General features: G+C 40.0%; 3 protein-coding genes across 5 annotated transcripts in view; 2 read left to right on the top strand and 1 right to left on the bottom strand.

Annotated features, from left to right (window-relative positions):
- zbtb12.2 (zinc finger and BTB domain containing 12, tandem duplicate 2) overlaps positions 1 to 6,563 on the top strand; it is a 7,897-nt gene extending 1,334 nt beyond the window's left edge. The window contains exons 3-5 of one of the 3 annotated variants that reach the window (XM_016516299.1): positions 1,136 to 1,327; positions 4,164 to 4,355; positions 4,744 to 6,563. In XM_016516299.1, coding sequence (XP_016371785.1) covers positions 1,136 to 1,327; positions 4,164 to 4,355; positions 4,744 to 5,754 — 1,395 coding nt within the window. In that variant the 3' untranslated portion in view covers positions 5,755 to 6,563. Of the gene's footprint in view, positions 1 to 1,132; positions 1,328 to 4,163; positions 4,356 to 4,743 lie in introns of all 3 variants that reach the window. The other 2 variants (XM_016516298.1, XM_016516301.1) reach the window with 2 other exon arrangements.
- A 3,733-nt stretch (positions 6,564 to 10,296) lies between these two features.
- Positions 10,297 to 14,210, top strand: LOC107711293 (zinc finger and BTB domain-containing protein 43-like). Its single transcript, XM_016516265.1, has 4 exons — positions 10,297 to 10,506; positions 11,220 to 11,417; positions 11,489 to 11,632; positions 12,998 to 14,210. Exons 1-4 carry the CDS (start codon positions 10,297 to 10,299, stop codon positions 14,006 to 14,008), a joined length of 1,563 nt encoding a protein of 520 aa, XP_016371751.1. The 3' UTR covers positions 14,009 to 14,210.
- A 4,230-nt stretch (positions 14,211 to 18,440) lies between these two features.
- LOC107711324 (negative elongation factor E-like) lies at positions 18,441 to 24,716 on the bottom strand. The gene is made up of 11 exons (XM_016516296.1): positions 24,628 to 24,716; positions 24,350 to 24,434; positions 23,408 to 23,477; positions 23,161 to 23,306; positions 22,986 to 23,060; positions 22,481 to 22,518; positions 22,132 to 22,385; positions 21,314 to 21,458; positions 21,000 to 21,054; positions 19,658 to 19,760; positions 18,441 to 19,570 (listed from the first exon to the last, which is right to left on the bottom strand). The coding sequence occupies exons 2-11, from the start codon at positions 24,422 to 24,424 to the stop codon at positions 19,497 to 19,499; spliced, it is 1,035 nt and encodes a 344-aa protein (XP_016371782.1). The 5' UTR covers positions 24,425 to 24,434; positions 24,628 to 24,716; the 3' UTR covers positions 18,441 to 19,496.
- Between the last annotated feature and the right edge of the window lies 1 nt (position 24,717).

The following is a 24,717-nucleotide window of genomic DNA, read 5'->3' as shown; positions in this document are numbered from 1 at the left end:
ATGGGAAACTGGTAATGTATATCGAAATATCGGAAATGTGTTTAAAAATCATATCACACCTTTATTGAAAAAAATTCGCGATACATATTGATATTGAATTATTGTCCAGCCCTAATCAGTAGCATGAGTTTGGGCCAGGGGAGTGTTCAGGAAACCTGTTTGAAATCAATCATTTATGCAATTCCATTTGATGTTGGTAATGATGCAAAATTTCAAGTCTGCATAAATTGAAAATTCAATTTTTTAAATGCATGTTATTGACTTTATTGTGAATGATCTATCAATGTTTGTTTCTTTTTTTTTTTTTTTCTTTTTTTACCATTTTGAATCAAAACGTCCTAACTAATAAAACCGTATATTAAAAGCTAACAGAAGCAGTAGCATTTACAAATAACAGAGTATCTAAAAGTATGAGACAACAACAAACAAAAAATCTTAGGCCTACCATTAAAAGCCATGCTTGCACAGGTTCTGCGCGATCCTCTTCACTAATATCCTCTGCACCTCAATCGGGCTCAAACTGATAAGCAATATAGACACGTCATTGTTTACAATACAACCTGAGCACATGCGCCATGTTGAGGGGCGGGACGTTTAGACTCGCGGTTTAGCCAATCACAACACACTGGGCCAGCTAATCAATCAGAGCCCATCGTGTATTCTGAGGGAGGGGCTTCATAAAAGCGGGAAATCATCAGCACGTTCAGAGGAGAAGGGACAGAGCGGTGTGGAATAAAGGTATGATCAGCGTGTTTCTCAGAGAAGGGACAGAGCGTTGTGGAATAAAGGTAAATCATGTGAAAAATAATGCGTTTTTTAACAAACGAAGCATTAACGCATGTTAGACTGCACCCCATAAACACAATCAAGCCTATAAAAAAACCAGTCAACCACCCTTTAACCTCTGCCCATTTATTACGAGCTAAAAGCTCATATTTAGATCTGCCTCCATCCACTCAACAACTGATTGATAGACCCAAGTCCTCACCCTACATTTTTCTTCTTCAATAATCAGTTCCTCTCTGATTTACGTCACAACACGAGATCTGTTGCTACTTCCGTTTCACTGCAACATTAAAAATTTGAAAATCATTTGCTGTTTTGGTTGTCAACAAATGCCCTCTCTATCCAGCAGGTGTCGATGTTGTACAGCTCAGCGGTGGTATGTGAACTCCTCCAGTCCTGTTACACAGGTATGCTGCAGTTCAGTGCCAAAGAGATTGTGAACTACCTCACTGCAGCCAGCTACCTGCAGATGGAGCATGTGGTGGAGAAATGCAGAGGAGCCCTGAGCCAGTACATGCAGCCCCGCAGTCGCAGCCCTATTGTGAGCATCTCAACCTCAAACACTGGTGGTCACCATTGCAGACCTTGTTTCTTCTTAATGAAACGCCTCACCTAGACATAAAATTCTTCATTGAAGGAGACGTTTTGCAGGATGCTCCTTTTCGTACATTCACATGGCAGACACTTTTATTCAAAGAAACTTAGAGGAACATAAGAAAATCATCACAGAACCATCAATATTCATACAGTATACTCTGGCAGGTTTATTAGAAAAGTAGATCCAGAAACAAGCTAGAGCAGAGGATAAATGCAGAAAAGAAAAAAAGAAGAGTATTTTCTGTGTGTGCATTGGTTGAAGGTTAAGTGTTTGTGGGAGCGACGTGTCTTCAGCTGCTTCTTGAAAGTTGTGATAGTCTCATCCAGGGGTGGCCAGCTTCGGTCCTGGAGAGCCACAGTCCTGCATTGTTTTGCTCCAAACTTGATAAAAACTATTTTGACTGGACCGCAGCCTAGAAAGCTAGTTTTTTTTTTTTTATGCCTTCCGTCGCTAACTTTCGGATGTATGTCATTATGATGGCCACTTGAAACACTGCTTCATGAATGCTTAGAAACCTTTGTGAATCATTTGTTTGGAAACAGTGGTTCGGAGCGCATATCAAACTGCCAAATTCATGTGATTTCAGTAAACAAGGCTTCGTTCATTGAGGGGTTCACTGAGATCGTCTATGGTTTTTACCTAATCTAGAAAAAGTTTTATCAAGTTGTTGACATTTGTGTAATTAAAAGGATGAGTAGTAGTTAATAGTCTCTTACTGGCCTTTTCAAACAAAACAAACACTGCAAATGAATAATAATTAAAAAAACAAAGATATTATACAGACACTTCATATTTAATGCTATTTTATTATTTTAATTGCATTTAATATTATACTTTCAAGAAAGCATTTGCATTGGGTTTGTAAAAGCTGTTTGTTTGTTTTTTGAGTTTGTTGCATTTACACAGTTTTGACCAGCAGTGTGTGGTGTTTTGAGCACTTCGAAACAGTGAATAATTTTGCGTAGCAGTTGGTTCAATTGGTTCAAAGCTTCGAAAAGGTTCGTTTCTCCCATCACTAGTACGTCATTTATTACATTGCACAAGTGAGTGCGTGTCTAAAAGTGAAGTGGAATGCAGCCTTTGTAACCCTTAGTCCTTCATTAGCTTGTTCAGGTGTGTTTGATTAGGGTTGGACCGAAACACTGCAGGACTGTGGCTCTCCAGGACCGAAGTTGGCCACCCCTGGTCTCTGCCGTTCGGGTGGAGGTTGGTGGCTCATTCCACCAAAGAGGAGCAAAGCAACTTTGTGCCTTATTGTGATGAAACAAGGTATACACTCGTATGTGTGGATTGACGTAGGGAGGTCCAGTTCAAGTGGCAGTGCTAAAAGCCAGCATCAAAGCCTTAAATTTGATTCTGGTCACAGCTGGGAGCTAGTGGACTGAGATCAGCAGTCCTCTTTGGCTGATTGAAGACCAGACGTGCTAGCGCATTGTAGATTATCTTCAGAGGCCCACTAAAGCTACTGTTCACGCTGACAGACAGAATGCTTCTCAAAATCTCAGCAAAAGCATAGTGTCATGCTCCCAAAAAGGACTAGTAGACAACACTGTAAAACACCATAAAAGGGGTTCATGTGACCAGAGATTTACCTTCCAAATCTTCTTAAGCCATAATATTTTGTGACCATAGCTATTTTGGTATTTGCTGGAGCTTGACAACCTGATTCATTTTAGTAAAAAAAATTAGGGATGCATGATATTGGATTTTTGCCGATATCCGATATACCGATAATTTTCAACTCTTTTTGGCCGATAGCGGTATATAATTGTTTTTAATTTTGGTTAGTTTTTAACAAGAACTTATTTGTTAGAATTAAATAAACCATAATAAAGTTCTTATATAATTACAGTACACTGAAGATTTGAAAATAACTATAATAAACTATATATTAGTCACTGCATTTTTTTTCCAGAAAGATGCAGTGGTAAGCTTAACATTTTATTTTATGATTTAACGTGTAAATGGTCTAAAGCAAACGTGTTGTAAAATTTCAGAAAATCTTTTAGATTTCATAATTTATTTAAAAAATATAACATTACACATTTAATGAATAAGTCTATATAAAATTATTTAATTTGTGTCATGTTTGTGATTTTTATTTTTTCATGTAAGCTATAGCTTCTGACCTTTAAATCAAAGCATACTCATGATTTCATGGCATCAATTACTGCTTTATTTAATCGAAACAGTCTAATAATTATTTGTGTATTTTGCTTTCATCTTATTAGAAGTAGGCCAACAGCGCCCCCTACGGAATTAAAACTCCTTACCGAACGGGCATTAGGACCCGGGGGAGGCTGCCGATGCAGTGCTATTACGGTTTACTCTATCATACACCGAATTAGTCATTCTGTACCTGCATTCTCAGATTAAATGCAGCGATCCAAAACAGTGAATCCAATCACCCACCATTCAGGCAAAACTTTGCTTCAAGAATGAGCCACAATGCTGATGTGATCTAATCGCTAGCACACCCTAAGCACATGTGAATTAATGTATTCCTCTTATCGGCAAGACATTTTGGCATAATTTTTCATATCTGGCCGATGCCGATAGTTACATTTAAAGCCATTATCGGCCGATTCCGATATTGGTCAGATAATATCGTGCATCCCTAAAAAAAAAAATCAACTTGACATGAGCATAAATGATGACAGTATTTATTTTTGGATGAACTGTGCCTATAAAGAAATATAATGCAAATAAAATAGTTTAACCATACAATTCTTACTTGCATTATGTTTGTCTTTCTCTGTTTCTCCCATTAATTATTCAGACTGTGAAATCGGAAGACCCTCAGTCTATGCCAGTGATTGTCAGTGGAAGTACCCATTCATTGGGATCCATTTCATCCCCTTCTGATACCGCGTCACTGCATCCTCACAGTTCAGGAAAGGAGCTCCAGGCTGCCGATGCCGAACTCTCCAACATCCCTCACAAAGATGACAGTGATTTGACCATACACTGTGTAAATATTTGTTGGTTTTGCTTTGTATGCTAATGCTAATGATTATTAGCATTCAAACCCTCAAGCTGTTTTTGCAACTGAAGTTTATAAAGAGACACTATTAAAACATCTCATATTGCTAGCATACTTGCAGGTTTTGAGACAAGGAAGAAGGATCTGGAAATTTAAATAATGATCTTCTGGAAATGTAATAGCTAAATAAAAACTGCATTAAAAGTATTGCGATGTTCCTTAATCTCACATCGCCAGCAAAATCATCAAACATGGTTGCTACATTATTTCTGTCAGTTTGACCGTCCCAAATCAAAGAGGGTCATATCAGCACTGATTTTGGTAGTTTGCTCACTTGTGTTTAACAAGTTCAACTAATTTGTTTTCACCATTACAGGTTAAAGGATCGGATGCATCTGGACACTTCGAGGGAGAGGACGATGGGCCTGAGAGTGACATCTTTCAGGTGCAGATACATGATGAACATCAAGACCCCGAGAAGACCTCTGGTGCTGAGGAGGAAGACAGAGAAGCTGTTGTCATGTTAGACGACCACGAACCGCTGGACGCAGGTATAGAGGAGCCCAATATGGAGGGGCGAGCTAAAGGCAACGGCCTCAGAGGGGCAGGCCGCATGTGGAGACGACGGCATGGAGAGCACAGGGGAGACAGAGGAAGAGGCTTAAAACACAGGAAGCAATACACTTTGAAGGACCGCAAGCTCTTGGGTAACTATCAGGAGGCTTGGCGGTTTCCTACCCCTGATGAGATAATGGGCAATTTTGGAGCAGACTTTGGGGCTGATTACCTGTCCAATCAGCATCTCGCAGACGGTACCGTCCGCATTGAGTACAGGCCTGGAGAAGAGATCGGCTCTGATGGAGGTCCTGCACACTTCGGCGTGGAAGCTTCCAGCAGGGAAGAGAGAATGGGAGTAGGGACACATACAAATGAACACGGAGCTGCTGACGAGTCCGTGGCAGTGGTGGGATCCACGTCCTGTGTAACGGGACCAGTGGTGTGTGAGCAGTGTGGACTAGCATTTTCCTCAACGCAGGACTTAGCCATGCATTCCCTGTCAACTCACCGACTGTATGTGTGTCCATGCTGCGGGAAGCACTTCAGCCACTCCAGTAACCTCAACCGCCACATGATCGTCCACCGTGGAGTTTCCAAGCTCCACTGTTGCCCCCTGTGCCACAAGACCTTCACTCAGAAGTCAACACTGTGCGACCACATGAACCTGCACAGTGGGGAGCGGCCGCATGTGTGCGCATACTGCCACGTCAGCTTTGCCCATAAGCCTGCTCTACGCCGGCACCTGAAAGAGCAACATGGAAGGACAACGGCCCAAAACTATCTGGAAATGCAGCGAAACAATGAGGGTGGTGTTGGGGAAGGGGTTTAGATCAGATTTAAATAGTTACTGTTTTAATGAAATCAGAATTAACCCTATTTACTTTCTTAATACACATTTCTAGGCTTATTGTGCACCATTTATAAGTGCACATTAGGTGAAAATGTATGTCTTTGTAATCAGTATGTAATAACTGCATTGTTGTCAATGTGCAGGCCGAACACTGCCAAAGCATTTGAGCCTGGAGAGACTGAATTAATTTATACTCACTCATAGCAACAGTTCACCCAATACTGAAAATTCTATTATTTACTCACCCTCATGTCATTTCAAACCTCTGACTTTTTTCTGAGAAACAGAAAATAAGAAATTTTGTCTGAATAGGTGATAAGTGCTTTTCCACCGTCGGGCCGAACCATTCTTGTTGCTTAACCGTTCCATTTCATGCTGATCTGGCCCAGCCGGTATGGATATGGCTTCATTTTCCACTGTGGGGCTGACAACAGAGCTGGTAATACAAATGTGTCAGTCATTGCCTTGGTACTAAGATGAGATAGGTAGCGACAGGATGAACAGATATTTCCTTTTACTTCACTCAAATAGTGTGCTTGGCCAGCTAGCAACAGAGAAACTAGCAGCCAGAATCAGACAACAAACAAGTGACCCATCCTGAGTGGGGACGTCACTACACTCATTCTACCAACACGGTTCGGCTCAAGTGGAAATCTAACTGTAACCATTCCTTACTGCTCTTAGAACCATTCAACCCGACAGTGGAAAAGCGGTTAATGATGTATAAACCCAGGTGTGCCTCACACGTCCTGAAAAGTGAAGCTGCGGGCTCTTTGATCGCCCCCTGGTGTCTGGCTGCAGTACAGGTCATAAACCCCACCCTCTCCATGTAAACGAATGGGACTTGAGTCAAAATAAAAAATAAATTACACTTCCAATACAATTTTCTGAAAGATGGCTTTGGTCATTTAAGGTAGTTGTTATCACGCTGATATATGTTCAAATGTTCGTTTTTGTGATAAGTTTGGTTTTAGCTAGGAATTTGATGCTATAAAAACATGTCATTATGGTTGATTGGGTCTGCGGGAGTTTGGGCGGAACTTTGATACCGCGGCTCCACCTCACAACACTACTGCACAGACTCTGACTAAACAATCAAATTGCACTTCAAATAATTGTCTTTCTAACAAGTTTGCTTATAATTAGTTATTTGATGCTATAAAAATGGGGTGTGGTGGTGTCATGATTGTGAGCTTGCGATTGGGTCTGCGGGAGTTTGGGCGGGACTTTGATACCGCGGCTCCACCTCACAACACTACTGCACAGACTCTGGTGTTTCTCTATGGAACGATATTCCGGACAATTTTCAAAAGGAATTGCAAATTGTATTTTCAATTGCGTTTTCAATATGTGGACGCATAAATTGTGACACAATCCAAATGCAATTGCAAATCCTGCATTACCGTTTGCACCGGGAGTCTTGTGACTGTCCCATTGACTGCCAAGTAAATTACACTGTCAAGGTCCAGAAAAGTATGAAAAGTATCGTCAGAATAGTCCATCTGCCATCAGTGGTTCAATCTGAATTTTATGAAGCGACGAGAATACTTTTTGTACGCGAAGAGAACAAAAATAACGACTTTATTCAACAATTCGTCTCTTCTGTGTCTCTCTGCATCACCATAGCGCCATTTTGGAGAATATCCACTGAACGCAAGCAGTGTACGCTATTCTGTGTCAGCCGCGAATCACGAAAAATGATTCCGAAATAATGTTTACGGACATGAAAACATAGATGTTATTTTTTGTTTTGGTGTAAATTACTCACTAAACGCTAAACTGCCAATAATGTAAGCCACTGGGAGACTGTAGACAGCTGTGATTTACTGTATTGCATTAATAGAAAGCCAAATAATATAATTTTTCCAAAACTAAGTTTTATTTGTATTTTCGTGCCGTGCCGTGACGGTGAGGGCGAGAACTTATGTGACGTAGCCACGTGCACTTACTAGACTGTCTCATTCTAGCGTTTAATGCTGAGGAGGACTGAACTAGGAAGGACTCGGCCTAGGTAGGATGCAGCCCTTCGTTTGAGAAACACCCTCTGGCTCCAAACGAATCTCTACTGCGCAGACTCTGGCTCCAAATGACGTCATTTACTCAAGATGGCAGCGGCCATACTGAGATGCTTTGGCTTCAAGTGGAGACGGATCGTCCATCTTTTTTTACAGTCTATTTTTAAACCTCAACGTTCTTCAAAACATCTTCATTTGTAAAGATGACAGAATTTCCATTTTTGGATGAACTACCACATAAAAGCACAAATACTACAGTTTTCTGTGTTTCTTTACAGGTTAAAATTCTTTTTACTACAAGTGATAAGACAATAATGTATGCCAAGTGAAGGTCTAGCATATCTATGGCTTGTAAGAGTGATAAACATGTTAATATAAACAAAACAAAATATGTTCATGAATTAGTACTGTGGCGTGATGAGGAAAGTAAGAAAACGTGTTTGTCATTTATGTTGTAGTGCAACTTTAGTGTCTGTATGTTGCTAATTCAACAAAGCCGTATTAAAAAGATTTTGTCCCAACTGTAATTTTCTTGCTGTGAATTAATATTACAATGCCAGCGCATGGCAGCTGAAAACACAAAAAAGCAATTTGGTCAAACAATACACGTGACACGATGGTCAGGACCTTGTAACCCCCCCCCAAAAAAGTAATGTCCTCACAGAAATGACTGGATCTTGACAATCATTTTTAGTTCTTTTTTTGTGTGCTTTGATATTCTTTACACTCATTATCTTTACTGTAAGAATGGTGTATAACATCACATGGGAAAAATATAAAACAAAAAGGATTAGACCTAATATGTATGGAATACAATTAAATCTGATAATGTTACTGTTCTAAAAGGGCATGCCTCTGTATTTTTATCTGGCCAATGCAGGGGTGTGTCAAGAGCATTTAAAATGGGGGGCCCACAGGCTGGAGCACTGCCTCAAAAAAGGGCGGCTGCAGTAAAATCTATTATACACTATTAAGATATATGCTATTGCTATTTTTTCTATAGGTGCATAAAGTAAGATTCCTGTAAAGCTAATGTTTATTTCTTCCTTTGTCTTTTCACATAAACTACAGTATCTAACACTAGTCAGTAATATTCATCATTGATCCTAACAGCCACTTTCAGGTGAACGCTTTCATTGTTTAGGACCAATTCAATATAATTCCAACATTCACAGTCAATTTCACTTATTCTAATGAGTAAAACATTTCAACTAAATCATCCAAGTTAAGAGACTTTACTGTCCTCACCTCAGCGCTTAAGACTCCAGGGTTACCAGATTCCAATCAGTAATTGACTCTGAATGGTCAACCACAGCATTTAGAAGTCAGTTTCCTAATTCCTATGGAAATTTTGTAAATCAGAGTGCTCATCTCTGTAACTGAATAACGGTGCCTTAATAGCCAATCACATTACAGCCTTGACGTCATTGAATTTCAGTCAGAATTGTGTGACACTCAATCGCCGTTTACGGATACCATAGGAATTAATGAGAAATGCCGTAAACTGTATCCCATCTGTCGCAAAAAGTATAAAGACTTTTCCGCTTTATAGTAGCAAGTTAAGTTTTGCTATGCATTCCAATGACAGGGACGCACATTTTGAAGTACAAGACAGTAGCCTATAGGATGTATTTTGAATGTCCGGTAGTCCTCAAATAACATTATAGTCCCAGCTCGCCTTGTTAACGAAGAGGCAGCATAAATTTCGTCATAGTTTTTATCATCAGATATTAGTTTTAGCTGTCAACGTATCGTCTTAGTCACAGAAAAAAATATGTTCGTTAACGAATATTTTTCGTCGTCGTCTTCGTTGACGAAATTAACACTGCTTTTGATTAAATGAGATACTGACACTGTTTTTCATGTTTAATACTGATGCTTGCTTTTAAAGGGGTCATATGATGCTACATGCACTTTAAGACCCTAAAGAATCATATCAACTTGTGGAAAATGGGCATCCTATGACCCCTTTAAGCAATATATTGAATAATGTGCCATGTAAATACACGTGACGTGACTTCACGGGAGTGTTAATTTGCAAATCTCCTGCAAGCATACCCATGTTGCTATGATCAGATGCTTTTTATAAAAAAATGCTTGCTGTTCTCTCCATTTTTGTTGTGTTTATTTTCATTGTTTCACCGCCGGAGCAGATGTAGGCAAGAATGACTCCTAAGTGGAGCAGCATTAACTACACAGAAGAAAAAACACTGAATAGACATTACAAAAAAGTAGCTTTAGAAAGAAATATTTTAATTCAAAATACAAAAAAATAGTGAAATATGAAATTATTTTAAAAAAGAAACAATAGGCCTACTAAAAGCGCCAGTAGGTGGTGGCAAATCCCTGTCTTAATAAGTGAGTCATTCCATTCAGAAACGAAGCAAGTGACTGCCTTTATGAATGGCTCACTGAATCATTGATCAAATAGTAAAAATAAGTTTTTTGTGTGTTTGTTTGTTTTTATTTTTTGTCTTTTTTTCTTTCGTTTTAGGTGTAGTAAATCATGGATGTGGAGGTGGTGAGTTTCCGTTTGCCTGGGCATGGAGACACGGCCCTGAGTAACATGAACTTCCTGCGGACGCAGCAGCACTTCTGTGATGTCACCATCGTGGCGGGAGGCAGGCGCATGTTCAGGGGTCACAAGGTCGTGCTGGCTGCTTGCTCTGCGTTTCTCAGGGACCAGTTTCTCATGAACCCCTCATCAGAGCTACAGGTAAAGCCATTTGTTGCCAGGTTCTTGTGAAATCTTCTGTATGATTGGTGTGATTTTGTTCCATCTTATTTTTTATGCATAAGGTGAAAAATCTGGACAGCCTGAAGAAATAATAATGATGTGTCTTTGCTGCACATCAATTTTTGTGTCATCAATTTCATATTTATCTATCTCTTAAAATCATGCAAAAATGTTGATATACATTTTAATTTAATTATTACGTGACCGTATTGTCTCTTCTTTGTTTAATAGCTGCTGCATGTATTGATTTTTTGGAATAACTTAAATGTTTTTAGATATGGCTTGCTTTTTATTTAAACTAGAAAATGTTAAATAATTTAAAATACAGTTTTAGTAATCGTTCTATTTCTATGAGAATATGGAAGTCCACACCACAGCTGTATTGATAACAACACAGAAATGTATTGTTGCAATCACTTTCAGAGTGATTTTTCTTCTAGCTGATGAACAATAAAAACATTGACAGCCAATTAAATTCCATCCAACTTTAAAGAGTTTGAGCATATAAAGTGGCAGACATTATAGTTATCGTTCTTGGTGCTCATGGACCTTTGGTGTTTGTTATTTGAATTTATGCAATTCTGTTTGGTGTTGCTTTAAAATCAGAGTGTACTTTTGTTAGCAGTAAATTATTTTTTACATGAATGGTGGTTGTTTTGATTCTGTCAACAAATGCCCTCTCTATCCAGCAGGTGTCGATGTTGTACAGCTCAGCGGTGGTATGTGAACTCCTCCAGTCCTGTTACACGGGTATGCTGCAGTTCAGTGCCAAAGAGATTGTGAACTACCTGACTGCAGCCAGCTACCTGCAGATGGAGCATGTGGTGGAGAAATGCAGAGGAGCCCTGAGCCAGTACATGCAGCCGCAGAGTTGCAGCCCAGTTGTGAATGTCTCAACCTCAAACAAGGCTATTCAGACTGTGAAGTCAAAAGACTATCCGTCTATGCCGGTGATTGTCAGTGTAAGTACCCATTCATTGGGCTCTATTTGGGATCTTATACCGCATCACTGCATCCTCACAATTCAGGAAAGGAGCTCCAGGCTGCTGATGCCGAACTCTCCAACATCCCTCACAAAGATGACAGTTATTTGACTATACACCGTGTAAATATTTGTTAGATTTGCTTCAGATACTAATAATGCTCATAGAGACAATGATAATAGATTATATCTAACATCTTAACGTCTTAATCTGGGAGGAACATAGAGAGTTCACAATGGCAGCCCTATCACTGGAGTTCACCAAATGTATATATTGATGGTTGTATTAGTCATACTCGCTGATGATTACTCGAATATGACACATTATCCATGATTACGTCCCAGAAAAATGCAGTGCAATGTTTTCTGTAAACATTTTTGAGTAATCATTGAATTCTTGATCACTGAATTCTCACCAAACTCTCCAAATTGCTGTGTTTGCTTTGACGTTTAAAGGGGTCATATGATGCGATTTCAATTTTTCTTTTGTTTGGCCTTCCAAAAGAGGACGATATCTGCTTTGTCATGCCTGGAGCTGATCCGTGCTGGTTGCTGAGGAAATACTACAACTTCGCGCTGTGGATCGCCGGATCGGCTTTCACCGTGGACGAAGCGGAGTCCAGCCCGGGGTCGTCACATGTGGTTGCCGCAAGCCCTCCGGACGCTCCTTCGTCGAATCCGCTGGCCGCGCCGTTCTCAAGCCCGCCCGCCACTGCTCACTCAAGCCGGCCTCCGCATACTCTAGGCCGCAGCTCACTCTAGGCATCTGGCCTCCGCTCACTCAAGGCGGAGTGTGTGTGACGCTGTTTCGTTGTGAAAGCGAAACTACTTTGTTTGGCCTTCCAAAAGAGGACACGACTAGAAATCAGTGGTTAAGTTGTATTTACAACACTGTTCCAGAACACTTCAACCCAAATATTCAGATGTGTGCAGCACATTTTACGGATTTCAGAAAGGCGGGGCATAGAGGAGAAACAATAATGTACAGTATGCGGAAAATAATGTGTTTTTTGAACCTTAAACCGCATAAACACATTTCATTACACCAAATACACAAAATAATGTTATTTTTAGCAGCATCATATGACCCCTTTAAAAAGAGATGCTGTTAAAATGCCTCATATCGATTACAAACTTTCAAGTTTTGAGACAATGAAGAATCTGGAAATTTGTATAATGCTCTTTTGGAAACTTTTAATTAGAACACTTAGAATCATTGCAATATTCACAATAAGCTCAGTAAAATAACTGCAAATCATGAATATTCAATATATCATCCAACCCTAATGGGTAGTTTCCATTTTGCACCACAGATGATTTGCATTTTACGTAAAGACTCATTGCCAACAGTCATGCATCAAATCGACTTCTGATTTCTCTGTTGTTGTAAATCTCTACCAGTTTGAACACCCCAAAGGATCAGATCAGCTCATATTGTGGTAGTTTGCTCAGTTGTAGTTTACTAATTTATGTTTTTTTCCATAACAGGTAAGAGGATCAGATGCATCTGGACACTTCGAGGGAGAGGATGGGCCTGAGAGTGACATCATTCAGGTGCAGATCAACGATGAACATCAAGACCCCGAGAAGACCTCTGGTGCTGAGGAGGAAGACAGAGAAGCTGTTGTCATGTTAGACGACCACGAACCGCTGGACACAGGTATAGAGGAGCCCAATATGGAGGGGCGAGCTAAAGGCAACGGCCTCAGAGGGGCAGGCCGCATGTGGAGACGACGGCACGGAGAGCACAGGGGAGGCAGAGGAAGAGGCTTAAAACACAGGAAGCGATACATATTCAAGGACCGCAGGTTCTTGGGTAACTATCAGGATTATCAGGAGCACCTTCCGACGCCAGATGAGACCATAAGTAGTTTTGGAGCCGATTTCAAGTCCAATCAGCATTTCACAGATGGTTCTGTCTTAGTTGAGTACAGGCCTGGAGAGGGACAAGGAGAAGAGATCGGCTCTGATGAAGGTCCTGCACACTTCGGTGTGGAAGCTTCCAGTGGGGAAGAGGGAATGGGAGTTGGGACACATACAAATGAGCATGAAGCTGCTGACGAGTCCGTGGCAGTGGTTGGATCCACGTCCAGCGTAACGGGACCAGTGGTGTGTGAGCAGTGTGGACTAGCGCTTTGCTCAACACAGGACTTAGCCATGCATTCCCTGGTGTCACATCGACTGTACATGTGTCCATGCTGCGGGAAGCACTTCAGCCACTTTAATATCCTCAACCGCCACATGATCGTCCACCGTGGAGTTTCCAAGCTCCACTGTTGCCCCCTGTGCCACAAGACCTTCACTCAAAAGTCAACACTGTACGACCACATGAATGTGCACAGTGGGGAGCGGCCGTATGTGTGCGCATACTGCCACGTCAGCTTTGCCCATAAGTCTGCTCTGCGCCGCCACCTGATGGAGCAACACGGAAAGACCATGCCCCAAAACCACATGGAGATGCAGCGAAACAATGAGGGTGGTGTTGGCCTAGGGTTTTAGATCATATATAAATAGGTAAAGTGGGTGTTATAATGAAAATTAAAATTTACCCTATTTATTTTCTTAATACTCTTTTATATTTTTATTTTGCACAGCCATATAAATGTCTTCGAAATCGATATATAATAACTATGCATTTGAGCTCTATAGCCTTGAGAGAATGAATGACCTTTTATTCAGTTATTTATGGATAGTTTGCCCAAAAATGAAAATTCTGTCATGATTTATTCACCCTGTTGTTTCAAACCTGTGACTTTCTCAACTGACTTTCTTCTGTGAAACACAAAATAATATATTTAACTGTTATTGTCCATACAATTAAAATCAATGAGGTCCAAACAATAGTGACTCCACTATTACATATACAGGTAGCTGTTGGGCATTGCTGCATGCTGCGTCTCCGTCAGTGCCTTCGGTCCAGCTGCGGTCTTTCATAGATATTTTGTCCCTTTAATCCCAGGACATCTTTTGGTGGTGGGACAATGGTCAGGAACCTCACCTACCCCCGCAGGTGGACACAGGATCCTTTTTATTGTCTCTCACCTTCACATACAGATATTCTTCCTTTACAGTTCAATGACCTTTCTTCCAAACAACAAAAACAATCATTCTCTCCCCATACTACCTTATTCTTGCTTTTCTCACTCCATTTTTGATCCCTCATTCTTAACCATAGCCAAAAACGTCCATTAATCCCTGATGCCCAACCTCCAGAGGGTAAATGGCAGTCAGTCCCCCATCCATTTTCCTTGCATTCAGCAGCCAGAGCAGTGTTTATTGACTTCTCCCTCTAATGGGCTGTTTCCGTCCACTAATCCCATGGTATGATAAACTCAAACATGATTAGGTTCCTAGTAGGGCTGCACGATAAATCGCGATATTTAACGCGCATCTTGTCAGTAAAGCCATTCTGTAATCAGCGGTAAATCTCCATCACGTGCGGGCTTTCACATGGAGCAGCATTAACTACACAGAGCCGTTGTTCACTGACACTGATTAAAGAACCGGCTTGACTGACAAGATGCGCGTTAAATATCGCATGCGATTTATCGTGCAGCCCTAGTTCCTAGCTGCTTTTGACCATAACACTATGTCCACCCATAAGGTGGTGGTGGCAGTCTCGGATGGAAATTTTAGCCGCTGGCCAAAGTCGACCACCACTGCCCAGTCATTTTCCAGTTGCTAGGATTGATCTAGGTTCCCTCTGGGCAAGACTTGGCAAAGCCCTCCCATTTTCACAAATTCTGTGAACTGCCTTTGTGGGGCAGGGGGGCTTTTGTTTGCCTTTATATGCACCTTAAGGATGTCTGCCAACACATAACCTGATTAAGTCACCATCTACACCATCCCTGCGCCAAGGCGATCTTGCAGCCAGTCAGCATGTGCTGACAGTTCTCCTCTGTACCAAATCACCAAGACACATTACTTGGACTTGATAAGGTGTCATAGGCGGACCTTATTAAAAAACTTAACCTAGCCTAGGGCTCCTATCACATGTCCTCCCAGCTCTGTCAGATGTAACCTCCAACACGCTGCTTCTGGTTTAGCGCTCTAATCAAGATACCCTTCTTCTTCCATCGTAGTTACTTCAGTCACCACTCTCTAGTCCAGGGATCCTCAAATCTGGCCCACGAGATCCACTTTCCTGCAGAGTTTAGCTCTAACCCTAATCAAACACACCTGAGCATGCTAATCAATGTCTTCAGGATCATTAGAAAATCACAGGTAGGTGAGTTTGATCAAGGTTGGAGCTAAACTCTGCAGCGCATTGGCCCTCCAGACCTGCTCTAGTCTCTCTCTATGCTTTGAGTAGGCTGCTCTACCAGCACTGGGATTCTTTCCCCCTCCACAATGAAAAATATCTGGGTCTTCAGGATCACTTGAAAAATCACAGGCCAGGTGAGCTAAAGCAGGTTGGAAATAAACTGACAGTGGGTCCCCAGAGGCTCGTTTCAGAGTGTTAAGGAAACTCTGGGTTTTTCGTTTCAGAATGGGAGGTATGTCAAACCCGAGAAAGCAGTCAAGCCCGTTTCTGAAACTCAGAGTCAGTTACCATGGTAACTTACTCTGTGAACCAAACCTGGTCGGCAGCAGGTTTTCTTCGTTAAACCCAGAGTTTCTTTCTGTCCCTTTTTTGTTTAAATACCTCATTCATTCATGCTGCAAAAAAGAACAAGAACAAACAAGAAAAATAATCTTAATGCAAATGGAAAAAATATTATTTTTCTTACCCCATTGGCAGATAATTTGCAAAATAAGAAAAATGCACTTAAAAGACTAAATACGCATGTCATTTTTCTTATGTAGAAAATTCATCTTGATTTAAGATTCTATATATATTGACTGGAAACAACAAGACAAAAATACTAAGAAAAGCATTTTTTTTTCAGTGCTGGTATTCATTGCACATATTTTCATCATGTGAAAGAAACAAAAATGGCATGTCCTTTTATACAGGAATTATTATTTTTCCTGTCTGCTGAACAGAAATAAAGTTTAGTCGTACCTCCAGAGGCAGGCTCTGAATCCATCGCATCGTTGTCCATTATATCTGTGTCTTCTTCACATTCCTTATCAGAATCAACCATTTGTAGCTTTAAATCCACAAGTTCTTGAGATGAAATGTCATCTTGACCCTGATTAAACGTGTCATCAATAATTGTGTTACTCTCAGTTTTGTCAGGCTGCGTTTGTTTTCCAAAACAAAGCGAATCGGTCTCAGGCACGGACTGCAAGCACACCTGTTCCGGGCTCGTCTCTGCCTGCGGCACAGCGGGAACATGACTCGGCCCAGCCGCCTCCTCAGCAGCCTCCACCAGGCCATCTTTAGAGGCAACCAGCGCCGGTCTCTTGGGCAAGTCACCCGGCGCCGACAACGCCTCGCCCGGCTGGGGTTCTGATACCCCAGCAGCCAAAGCAACATCCGCCCCAGCCGCCCTCTCGCTGTTCTCCGCATCTTGTCGGAAGGAGGGACTTTGTAGAAAACGAAGCGTTTGAGAGAGGCGGGGCATAGAGGACTTACAATAATGTACAGTATTTGAAAAATAATGTGTTTTTTGAACATTAAAGCATGTCAACATATTCTGTTACACCAGATACACAAAATAATGATCTTTAAAAAAGCATCATATGACCCCTTTAATATTCTTCCAATACTTGGTATTGTGGCCATCTCCTCTTCATCTGTTCTTCATTATTCTGCATTTATTCTGTTTATTTATTTTGTTTATTCAAATGTTTATTTCACTACTCTAATTAAGTAATGCAACAGTTTGGATTAGAGAACATTTAATTATGCATGTTATAAAGAGCATTAGACTATGTGGAAAAAGCTGCTGCACATTGAAATCGACACTAATTGATATTTATTTAATATGTCAAATGTTTGTAAAGTCATGTAGCCTACACCCATGAACCTTCTATGCCAGGGGTGGCAAACGTCGGGGGTTACTAGAAAGCTACAGGCAGGTGAGTTTTCATTAGGGTTGGAGCTGAACTCTGCAGGGCTGCGGCTCTCCAGGACCAGAGTTCGCCACCCCTGTTCTATGCTTAAAACTTTACCTGATTGAATTGTTTTTTTTAATATACGTTTAGCTGCTTTTTAAATTATTTTTTTTGCCTGTGGGATACCATGAAAATTAATACTAGTTCAATAATTTACCATTTTGCCAGTTTTTACCTTTGATATTATAACAGTAATTAAGAATTAAAGCTACGTATTGACTAGGAGGTATATATGCAGAGTTGCGGACATCTTTTTGTCGGGTGCTGTTGCCATGGTGAATCATAATTTCCAAGCTCAGAGTTTCCCATCTCAGGGTAAGTCAACTCAGAGTTGGTTGAACCTCCTTATTGAAACGGGCCCCAAGGTTGAAGACCTCGGTCCTAATAAATTCTAAATTAGTACATAAAGCAGCTTTGGTGAATAGCCAACAGGCTGGTGTGAAACTGACCCATAGGCATTTGCCAAGTCTAGCCAGAATACTTGGAGGTCTTTCTTGATCTTCTTGGCAGTCTAGATCTGCTCCCATATCATCAAAGCATGTTCCACACACCCAGGAAATCCTGGGACAGCTGCCTTCTGGCAGCTTGTGTCTATGTACCCACCTCCTCCAGACATCCTAGCCAGACATTCTCCTTGCTGTCACCGAAATGAAAATCTTCCCCTAAACATTCAATATTTGAAATTGAGTGATGTTAGTGGATTCCTGTTCCTTAGATACAAAGCCACCACCCTCCATAGGTCACAACTCCTTTTTTCTTCCAGTATTTTCTTCCAGTATGTCTGGCAAACTAAACAACTCCCTCTTGTGCTCCCTCCTTTTCTCCGCTCTTGGCATTCTCACTGGTCTCCTCACTGCTGCTAACATACCCTTATTCCCATATCCCATAATACCTTCAGACTCTTCTCCTCTTGCTCGTCTGCTTGCAAGCTTCGTAAGTATGTTAGGTTACACAAATCCTGATCTAGCCACTGATTTACACTGTATGGACAAAAAAAGACACTGAGACACTTGGGCAGCTTTTTGTAGTCACAGCTTTTACATACTTGAATGAGCAAATGGGAAAGAGCAAAATCAGCCTAAAAACACTATTTACTAGTATTTTACACTATTATTACTTGTCAGATTAATGCTTATGCCCCTTGTCCATATAAGATACATATCAGACAGTGCATGTACCCATTGGCTCTTGTAAATGAAAACTTAGACTTTGTTTCTTAATGCTGAAATATTGTGTTGCAGTTTCTCTCACATTTTTTTACAAAAAATGTTTGTTTTGATATTTTTCCCCATAGTCAATCATATTCATATGAGTAATGTTGTATATCTCACTGGAGAGAGAAAAAAAGGAAAATTCTAAAACTATTGTGTTTCCCAATAAATCTGATATAATGTTACTCTTTTTAGTATGCAGAGAGTTTATATAACAGGGCATGTCTCTGCATTTGTGTTCTCAGTGTTCTGTTTCCCTTTAGGCAAAAATAGCACTGGAAGGTCTGAACTAGAGCTCATTTCATCAATACCATCTAATGTTGTGGATTGTTGCGGGGGTAAACTTGTTCCACACAGCTGAGGTCTGCAGTAAATCAGTTATTATTCATACTCAAATACAGAATACATCTATACAAAGCTCAGATTTGCTTGATATCACCTCTAAAAACTCAAAAACTGGCTTACAGTTTCTGCCTGTCAAACTCTGAAGATGTTTCACTGAGGTAATGTTTTTTTAGTTTGCCCATATTATGAAGTCAACCCAGGCATGCTGATGGAAAAGTTTATTGATTATTTACTGAAATCCATGACTGAGTTAAATGTCCAGATACACTGAGCAGTAAAAATGCTCAAATGCTGTGCTAATTAAAATGACAGAAAAGTAACAGATTTACTTCATCACTTCTTTAAAAAAAAACAAATTTTTTTCTGTATGTAGACAAAATCTAATGCTGGATCATTTTATAAGTTTAACATATGCTAAATAACTGTTTTCAAAGGAAGTCTTCACTGTAGACGACCTGGCTCCGTTTGTCTCTGTACGAACCCTTGGCACTGTTCTGCACAGCTGTGAAAGATAAGACACAGAAATAGAAATGGGTTAGTCAAGTGTGCAACACTCACAGTTGTTTTCCTGTGAAATGTCTTTATTTACCAAGAGAAGCCCAGACAGATTTCCCTGTGGCAGCATCGAGCATGGGCTGCTTCCTGGCAATGCTGACTTTGATGTTGACGTCACCAACAGTAGCGCCATTCAGCTGAGACACAGAAAGAGTGGAAAAACAGAGGGCTTTCTTTCAGTAAATAAATAAAGATGTGTTAAATCCTAACATCTTTAAAGGCGTCCTATCACAGAAAACAAGATTTTCAAGATGAGCCTGAATATACACAATATAAAAACTCTACAGTCCACACCAGACTATTTATGGATGCTAAGCTGCAAAACATCAGAAATCAACATGATATTGATGTCCCAACCATGAGCTCATTAACACAGGACCACTAGAGCTTGCATGACTGTCCATAAAAGTAGTCGGTGGGTTCCTCAGATCACTTGTGTGGTTGGCTTTTAGAGTACCAAAACTATTTATAATAGCTGAAATAATATAAAATAAAACCAATACTAAAATTAAAACAAACTGAAATAATTAAGTTGAAGTGCTAGAATTACTAAAACTGAAATAAAACATATTCAAAACTAATTAAAATGACAAAAGCACATAACCGTTCTAAATATTAATGATATTGATGTCCCAACCATGAGCTCATTAACACAGGACCACTAGAGCTTGCATGACTGTCCATAAAAGTAGTCGGTGGGTTCCTCAGATCACTTGTGTGGTTGGCTTTTAGAGTACCAAAACTATTTATAATAGCTGAAATAATATAAAATAAAACCAATACTAAAATTAAAACAAACTGAAATAATTAAGTTGAAGTGCTAGAATTACTAAAACTGACATAAAACATATTCAAAACTAATTAAAATGACAAAAGCACATAACCGTTCTAAATATTCAAGTAAAATGAAAACCGAAAATATAAAAAAGTAATTTCATAAATTTATATATTAGATTAAATCATAATCATATAGAATATTTCACAATATTGGCACATAAATAATACCTAAATAACACTGATATACTTTATGAATGTATATGTTTTGCATAAATCCTGTTACTGTACAAGTTAATATTGCACAAGGACAACATTTGGATAGACAAAATATTCTGCTGCTATGGCCTTGTATATGACAAGTATAGAATCAAGTATGGATCACCACTAGTCCTTATTCACCACTTACGATTATATATGCATGCCTGACAAATGACATAATTACATGTAAAGTGAAGCCTGTCAAAACTGAGGTCATTTATATATGGAATTCTTAAAGGCACAGCAGCAAAAACAACCTGTTGAATTGAGGGCCAGAGAGGAAGTATAAAAGTATGAAAATATTATGATACAAAAGTGTGTAAAGTGAATGTACTACTGACCTCTGCCACAGCCTGGTCTGCTGATTCAATCTTCTCAAAGGTGACAAAGGCACAACTAGTAAGAAACAGAAGGCAAAAATGGGTTAAATAATTTGTTTTTTTCTCAGACATTTCTCAGTTCAACAAAGATTTAAAAAATACTTTTATTTCGCAAGGATGCATTAAATTGATCAAAAGTGACAGTAAAGACATTTATAATGTTACAAGAGATTTATATTTTGCAAAAAATATATCACAGTATAACTGTTATCAACATGGATAATAATAAGAAATGTTTCTTGAGCATAAAATCCTTCATCAGAAAACAGTCTTACTGGCGTGGTGAGTCCATTGAAAGGTCGATGATGTTGCCATGCTGTGCGAAGGCCGAGCGCAAATTGTCTTCCACTAAACCTGTGCCGTATACATACACAGTGTTTCCTTTGCGCACACCTCTGCGCTCTGGATACGAGTCTGACCCTGAACAACAATAGAGACGATTAGTAGACGGTCAGAATTTCAACAGAACAAAGCTTATTATGATTAACTATTAGAAAAAGCATATGCATGAAATATTCTCAGTTCTTAAAGGGGTCATAGGATGCTACATGCACTTTTACAAGTTGTTTGAACTGAAATGTGTGTTAGCAGTGTGTGTACACAACCACCCTAAAGGGTCAGCAGAGCTCATTAACGTTTAAAGGAAAATGCTACAAAAACGGCTTGATCTGAAAAGAGCTGTTTTTGACAGGGTAAAAAAGGTGTTTTTTACACTACCATTGAGACATTTTTTTTTTAAAGATTTTATTTTTGGCGTTTTATGCCTTTTATTTAGATAGGACAGTAGGTCGACAGGAAGTGAAGTGGGTGAGAGAGAGGGGGGGTGGGATCGGGAAAGGTCCACGAGCCGGGACTCAAACTCGGGACGCCCGAAGCGCAAAGGCGCTACATGTCGGCGCGCTGCCCACGAGGCCATCGCCGCCGACCCATTGAGAAATTTTAACCAAACTATGTTACAGACTTTTCATTAAGACCCTAAAGAATCATATCAACTTGTGGAAAATGGGCATCCGTTGACCCCTTTAACCAACACTGTAATGACACAATATGGACACTGAATGGAAGTCATTTATTTTTGCACAGATTCACTTACGTCTGTAGGGTCCGTCCCGCTCTCGGTCTCTTTCTCTGTCTCGATCTCTGTCCCTGTCTCTGTCCCTTTCACTATCCCGGCTCCTGTCCCGTTCACGTTCACGGTCCCGTTCTCTCTCCTTGTCTCTTTCACGGTCCCTCTCTTTGTCTCTTTCTCGATCTCTCTCCCAGTCCATCTCTCTTTCCCGATCGCGCTCAGAATCTCGACTCGACATTCCTCCCTCATCGTCACGAGATCGATCTCCAGGAACAAAACTATAGGACAGAAAGAACAGCCTTAATGTTTCCTGCAATACTTTTTCTATGAAGGTATTAGATTACGAGTATTATTCTGAGTCTGAAGGTCTCACCTCTCATACAGGGATTTCCTGTGGATTCGTTTAGCAGACTACAGCAAGAAGAAACAACATGATGTAAAGTCAAGTCTACTGACACTATTTAATATACTTAACAGATTTAGCTATTTACATATATTCATACATACAATCACACTTTTGACACAACCGATCAAAAGTAGTTTTTTTATGTTTTGAAAGAAGTTTCTTATGCTCACCAAGGCTGCAAATTACAATAAAAATAGTAATATTGTGAACAATGTGTTATTGTGTTATAATGTTTAAAAAAAATATCAGCATATTAGAATGATTTCTGAAGGATCATGTGACACTGAAGACGAGTAATGATGCTGAAAATTAAGCTTTGCATCAGGAATAAATTACATTTTAAAATATTTTCAAATAGAAAGCAGTTATTTTAAGTTATAATAATATTTCAAAATATTACTGTTTTACTGTATTTTTGATCAAATAAATGCAGCCTTGACTGGATCATTTGTACAGTGTAAAACCGCATTACATCAGGAGGCTCCTCATCTGTAGAGACGCTCCTTTGAAATGGCAGGAATGCTGGGGCAGAACCTTTCTCAGGATCCTGAGAAACAAAGAAAATCCTTTGTATTTGTAGCTTTGTACAAAAAAACAAATACATTTTATGTTGACTCGCCATTAATGGGGTGAAAAACGTCTCTTACTTTAAGTTTACCCTCAAGTGTTCTGGAGCGCTTGAAGCCCGAGTTCTTGTTCTCTGATTTGATGGCGCTGATCGCTCCGGACTTGATCAGCATTTTGGCCTGCTCCGTTGCGGTCGCTGTGTCCACCACCGGCTGATCTGACAGAGCTTAACAGAGGCAATCAGAGAGATCATTCATAGATCACAGATTTCATGCAAACTTATTTCAGGAGCATCTGGAAAGTTTAGTGATCCATAAATTGACTTACTGCGCTTCAGTCCTATCTGACCCGTCTGATTGGTGGAGCTCTGTTTCTTCAGAGCCATTAGGGCCTTTTTCTACATGACAGAAGTGAAGGCAGACAATACTGTATGTCAAAAAGATATATATATATATATATATATACGTATGTGTGCATTTTTGCCTTTGGCGTCTCAACACCCCACTCCTGGTATCAAGTTTGGGCCTAATGGTTAGAGAGTCGGACTCATAAGCCAAAGGTTGCAGGTTCGAGTCTCGTACCGGCAGGAATTGTAGGTGGGGGGGAGTGAATGTACAGCGCTCTCTTCCACCCTCAATACCACGACTGAGGTGCCCTTGAGCAAGGCACCGAACCCCCAACTGCTCCCCGGGCGCCGCAGCAAAAATGGCTGCCCACTGCTCCGGGTGTGTGTTCACGGTGTGTGTGTGTTCACTGCTGTGTGTGTGCACTTTGGATGGGATAAATGCAGAGCACTAATTCCAAGTATGGGTCACCATACTTGGCCACATGTCACGTCACTTCACTTCACTTCACTTCAAGTTTGGGCTTAAAATACAATATACACTGGGTATAGAAAAGAATCAGTTGCACTGAGTAAATACAGCTGGATAAAACAAAAACGGTGTCCGTCTTCATTTCAGGCTACAAAGCAACAGTCAGCATGACTGAATCAACATTGAACTGATTTGAGCTGAATAATGAGATGTCTTCTGTAGAGTTAGTTGATTTACAGCTCAAACTTTTTTTTATAATTTATACATTTCGGAATATGAATATTATTTTGCTGTTTATTATTTTATCTGTATTGTATAAAGCGTGTACATTTATTGTACAGATTTAAATATGACTTGACTTTTTTTGATACTATTATTTTGTGAATGTGCTTTTCACGGTTCCAAAATGTAGCCTTAGAAAACACATAATCAGAACCGTAACTACATTTTTCACCTTTTTCTTTAATTTAGCATATTTCTTCTGCAGTGCTTCCTCCTCCTCTGTCAGTGAACTGGGAAATATCGCCATTTTGGTTGATCTTTAGGAAGAAAAAAAAAAACCCAACAGCAATATGTTTGAGCAGATGTCTTATATATTTTCCAATCAATGCATCACCATATTAACGTTATCGATATTTCCGCTAAAGATGGCTTTTAACAATTTTCATTTTTCTTTAAAAAAAAAAAAAAAAGAACAGACTGCATAAAAGACGGTGCTTTATATTAAATTACCTTAAATTCAGAAAATGAGAATACGCGTCTGCAGTACTTCCTCGCTCGGCGCACAATTATGACGTCATTTGTTGTCATCCGCGGAAGCAG

This window comes from Sinocyclocheilus rhinocerous, unplaced genomic scaffold (assembly GCF_001515625.1).
Source record: "Sinocyclocheilus rhinocerous isolate Xijiao unplaced genomic scaffold, SAMN03320098_v1.1 scaffold86, whole genome shotgun sequence".
NCBI lineage: Eukaryota > Metazoa > Chordata > Actinopteri > Cypriniformes > Cyprinidae > Sinocyclocheilus > Sinocyclocheilus rhinocerous.
This window is presented reverse-complemented; position numbering and strand designations above follow the sequence as displayed.

Bases quoted from the DNA above. Each gene is read 5' to 3' on its own strand.
- LOC107711293 (XM_016516265.1), top strand. From the start codon at position 10,297: ATGGATGTGGAGGTGGTGAGTTTCCGTTTGCCTGGGCATGGAGACACG. The intron at 11,418-11,488 runs GTCTCAACCTCA...GGTGATTGTCAG, and splicing joins GTTGCAGCCCAGTTGTGAAT to TGTAAGTACCCATTCATTGG. The intron at 11,633-12,997 runs GTAAATATTTGT...TTTCCATAACAG, and splicing joins GTTATTTGACTATACACCGT to GTAAGAGGATCAGATGCATC.
- LOC107711324 (XM_016516296.1), bottom strand. From the start codon at position 24,424: ATGGCGATATTTCCCAGTTCACTGACAGAGGAGGAGGAAGCACTGCAG. The intron at 22,519-22,985 runs GTAATGCGGTTT...TTCTTGCTGTAG, and splicing joins CAGATGAGGAGCCTCCTGAT to TCTGCTAAACGAATCCACAG. The intron at 19,761-20,999 runs GTCAGTAGTACA...TCTGTGTCTCAG, and splicing joins CAGACCAGGCTGTGGCAGAG to CTGAATGGCGCTACTGTTGG.